The sequence below is a fragment of the Polyergus mexicanus genome, unplaced genomic scaffold (assembly GCF_030449975.1).
Source record: "Polyergus mexicanus isolate NDT 795.1 unplaced genomic scaffold, iyPolMexi1.0 SCAF_24, whole genome shotgun sequence".
Taxonomy (NCBI): domain Eukaryota; kingdom Metazoa; phylum Arthropoda; class Insecta; order Hymenoptera; family Formicidae; genus Polyergus; species Polyergus mexicanus.
The window spans coordinates 3,649,717-3,652,403 of record NW_027223344.1 but is presented as its reverse complement, the minus strand read 5'-3'; the positions used below and the strand labels follow the sequence as shown (position 1 = coordinate 3,652,403).

The 2,687-nt window shown below is 39.9% G+C and overlaps 1 protein-coding gene across 1 annotated transcript; it reads left to right on the top strand.

The window, feature by feature from the left end:
* The first annotated feature begins 495 nt into the window (after window positions 1-495).
* On the top strand, window positions 496-1,110 carry LOC138942959 (uncharacterized). The gene has a single exon (XM_070313456.1). The coding sequence runs from the start codon at window positions 496-498 to the stop codon at window positions 1,108-1,110; it is 615 nt and encodes a 204-aa protein (XP_070169557.1).
* The last annotated feature ends 1,577 nt before the right edge of the window (window positions 1,111-2,687 follow it).

The following is a 2,687-nucleotide window of genomic DNA, read 5'->3' as shown; positions in this document are numbered from 1 at the left end:
ACGCTTGGATATAGCGACGAGATACGGATACCGATACAACATCAAGATTTGTACACGTTACCATGTGAAAGTTTTCTATACGTCGAAGGAAAGTTGATGGTGCGTAAAGTAGCTGAAAAGGGAAGAGTGGTATTGGGAGACAATTGTGTCGCGTTTATGTTTGATGAACTTCGATATGAACTCGACGGTGTGGAGATTGACCGCAACAGAAACGTTGGAATAACTTCCACGATTAGAAACTATATCTCTCTAACAAACGAGAAAGGTAAAATCTTGGGGAATGCTGCGTGGAATATGTCACATAATGTTGTTGAATCTTACTTCAATTTTTGCGTGCCGCTAAATATACTATTGGGTTTTTGCGAAGATTATAAGCGAATTGTGATCAATGCTCGTCACGAATTAATTCTGATACGTTCGCGCAACGACAACAATTGCATATTTGGACATGCTTCGACTGAAGCTAATATCGAATTATTCAAGATACAATGGCGTATGCCATATGTAATATTGAGCGAGGTCAATAAACTATCCTTGCTGCGCGCGTGGGAAATCGGGCGATACTTGAATATCAGTTTTCGCTCTTGGGATCTATACGAATTTCCTCTATTGCATAATACAACCAAGCATTCGTGGACCGTGAAAGCCTCCTCTCAGCTGGAAAAGCCGCGATACGTGATCTTTGCGCTGCAGACTGGTAGAAAAAATGCTGTGTCAAAAGATATTACTACACTCGACGACTGCAAATTGACCAACGTTAAACTCTATCTAAACTCGGAATTATATCCCTACGCTGATTTGAATTTAGATTTCGATAAAAATAGATTCGCCCTCTTGTTCGATATGTACTCTCGTTTTCGCAAATCTTATTACGGGTGTGATAATGATGATGTGCTATTAAACATTTCAAAATTTCTACATTGCGGTCCTTTCGCGATTATCGACTGCTCGCGACAAAACGAGTCCGTCAAAAATTCCACCGTGGACGTGAGATTAGAGTTTCAGTGCAAAGAGGATATACCGACAAATACTACCGCCTATTGTTTCATCTTACACGATCGCGTTGTCGAATATTGCCCATTGACCAACGTAGTTCGTAAAATTACCTAAATCAGCAAATATCCCCTCCAATGTCAAAATATATAAAGATTGAGATTTTGACGATCGACAACAGTCGTACATCGTTCTTGCAATCGTACGGTAATATTATCAGCATGATCGCGCCAACGTTTGTGGATCTGCAGGGATTAATTATCGGGAGAAACTTTGTCGTGAAGGAAGTAGCAATATTGAGAAATTGATCTGTTCTCTCTCATTACTTTTTTGCAAATCCCGTATCATGGCGTGCGCTTACAAAATCTGAGAGATGTCAAGCTTCATGGCTAATCGGACATCACCATGGACTTCAATGGGAGGATGGAAACGTTCCATACAGCTTCGCTAGGCGTTTGATTACGAGAGCTGTGATGGGTGCGACGGAAGAGGAAGATGGAGCATCTCCTATCGTGTACGTTAAAGGATGCGAAAAACGAGAATGGTTGGTCGATATACTTGACGATGATGCGAGAAACGACGTTATTATTGAGACCTTGGATGCGGACTATAAAGATATCACTTCGTTAAATAAGCTAGATGTTACTAATACTATGCGCTGTGAAAAACATTTGAAAAATTGCGCTTTACAAAATGTATTTAAAATATTCAATTGGTGGACGAATCATCATAAAGATTCACCCAAACATTATTTAGAATAAACTATTGTTGAAATATATTTTATTCTCTTTTATTCTTCCCTTTTCCTCTTTCTTATCCCAGTATGCGAGTATTAAATTTCAGTACGTGACGTTACATAGCGGCGTCAGCCACTTTATCAGGCTACGGATGTTACATTTCAGTACATGCACATAGACTTTAAATATTTGAATGGTGTATAAATAATTGTTTTGTCGTTTAATTGTCGTTCGTTAGCCGTTTGATAGCCGTTCAATGGCTGTTCGATTGCCGTTTAAAGCCGTTCAAAAGCCGTTTAATGGTCGTTCGATAGTCGTTCAAAGCCGTTCAATGGTCGTTCGATAGCCGTTCAATAGCCTTTCGATTGCCGTTCGATAGTGGTTTACATATTATAATATATTATTCATATTTAAAAGACTTTAGATATTTGCTCGTGAAAACATGCTAACTTTTGTTTTCTTATCAAGAGCTGAGAGTAAGCGTTCTTCGTAAGTGATACATCTCCTACTCTAAAATGTTTGAGACAATGTCTATCCGTTATGTTCGTCACAAAGTGTTTGACGGTCAGAAGTGAGTGACATTTAAGTTAAAACGACGAATAAAAATGTTTCGTCTTAATCTGGTAAGTAGTGTTCAGTGTTTGGGCATGTGTGTGCGACATTATGTGTGATATGTATTAATTATTAATATTTTTCAGTTCGTACAAATTGATGTCATCCACCGCCGATATATGCGGTGGATGAGAGGAAATTTGCGTTGGGCGCACGCAAGCTTGTGGGGTGACACTCGAAGCCCGCGAGTGTGCATGCGTGCACCCAACGCAGTATGAGGACATTTTCTATTTACGGCCTCTTTTCGGCTTGGAGCCGTATGAAGAAGAGGAGAATTGGGAGCCGGAGGAAGAGGAAGAGGAAGAGGAAGAGGTGTCGGATGAGGAAGAAAATTTAGAGGAAGAG

Excerpts from the sequence above, each read along its gene's own strand:
- LOC138942959 (XM_070313456.1), top strand. The coding sequence starts at position 496 with ATGCCATATGTAATATTGAGCGAGGTCAATAAACTATCCTTGCTGCGC.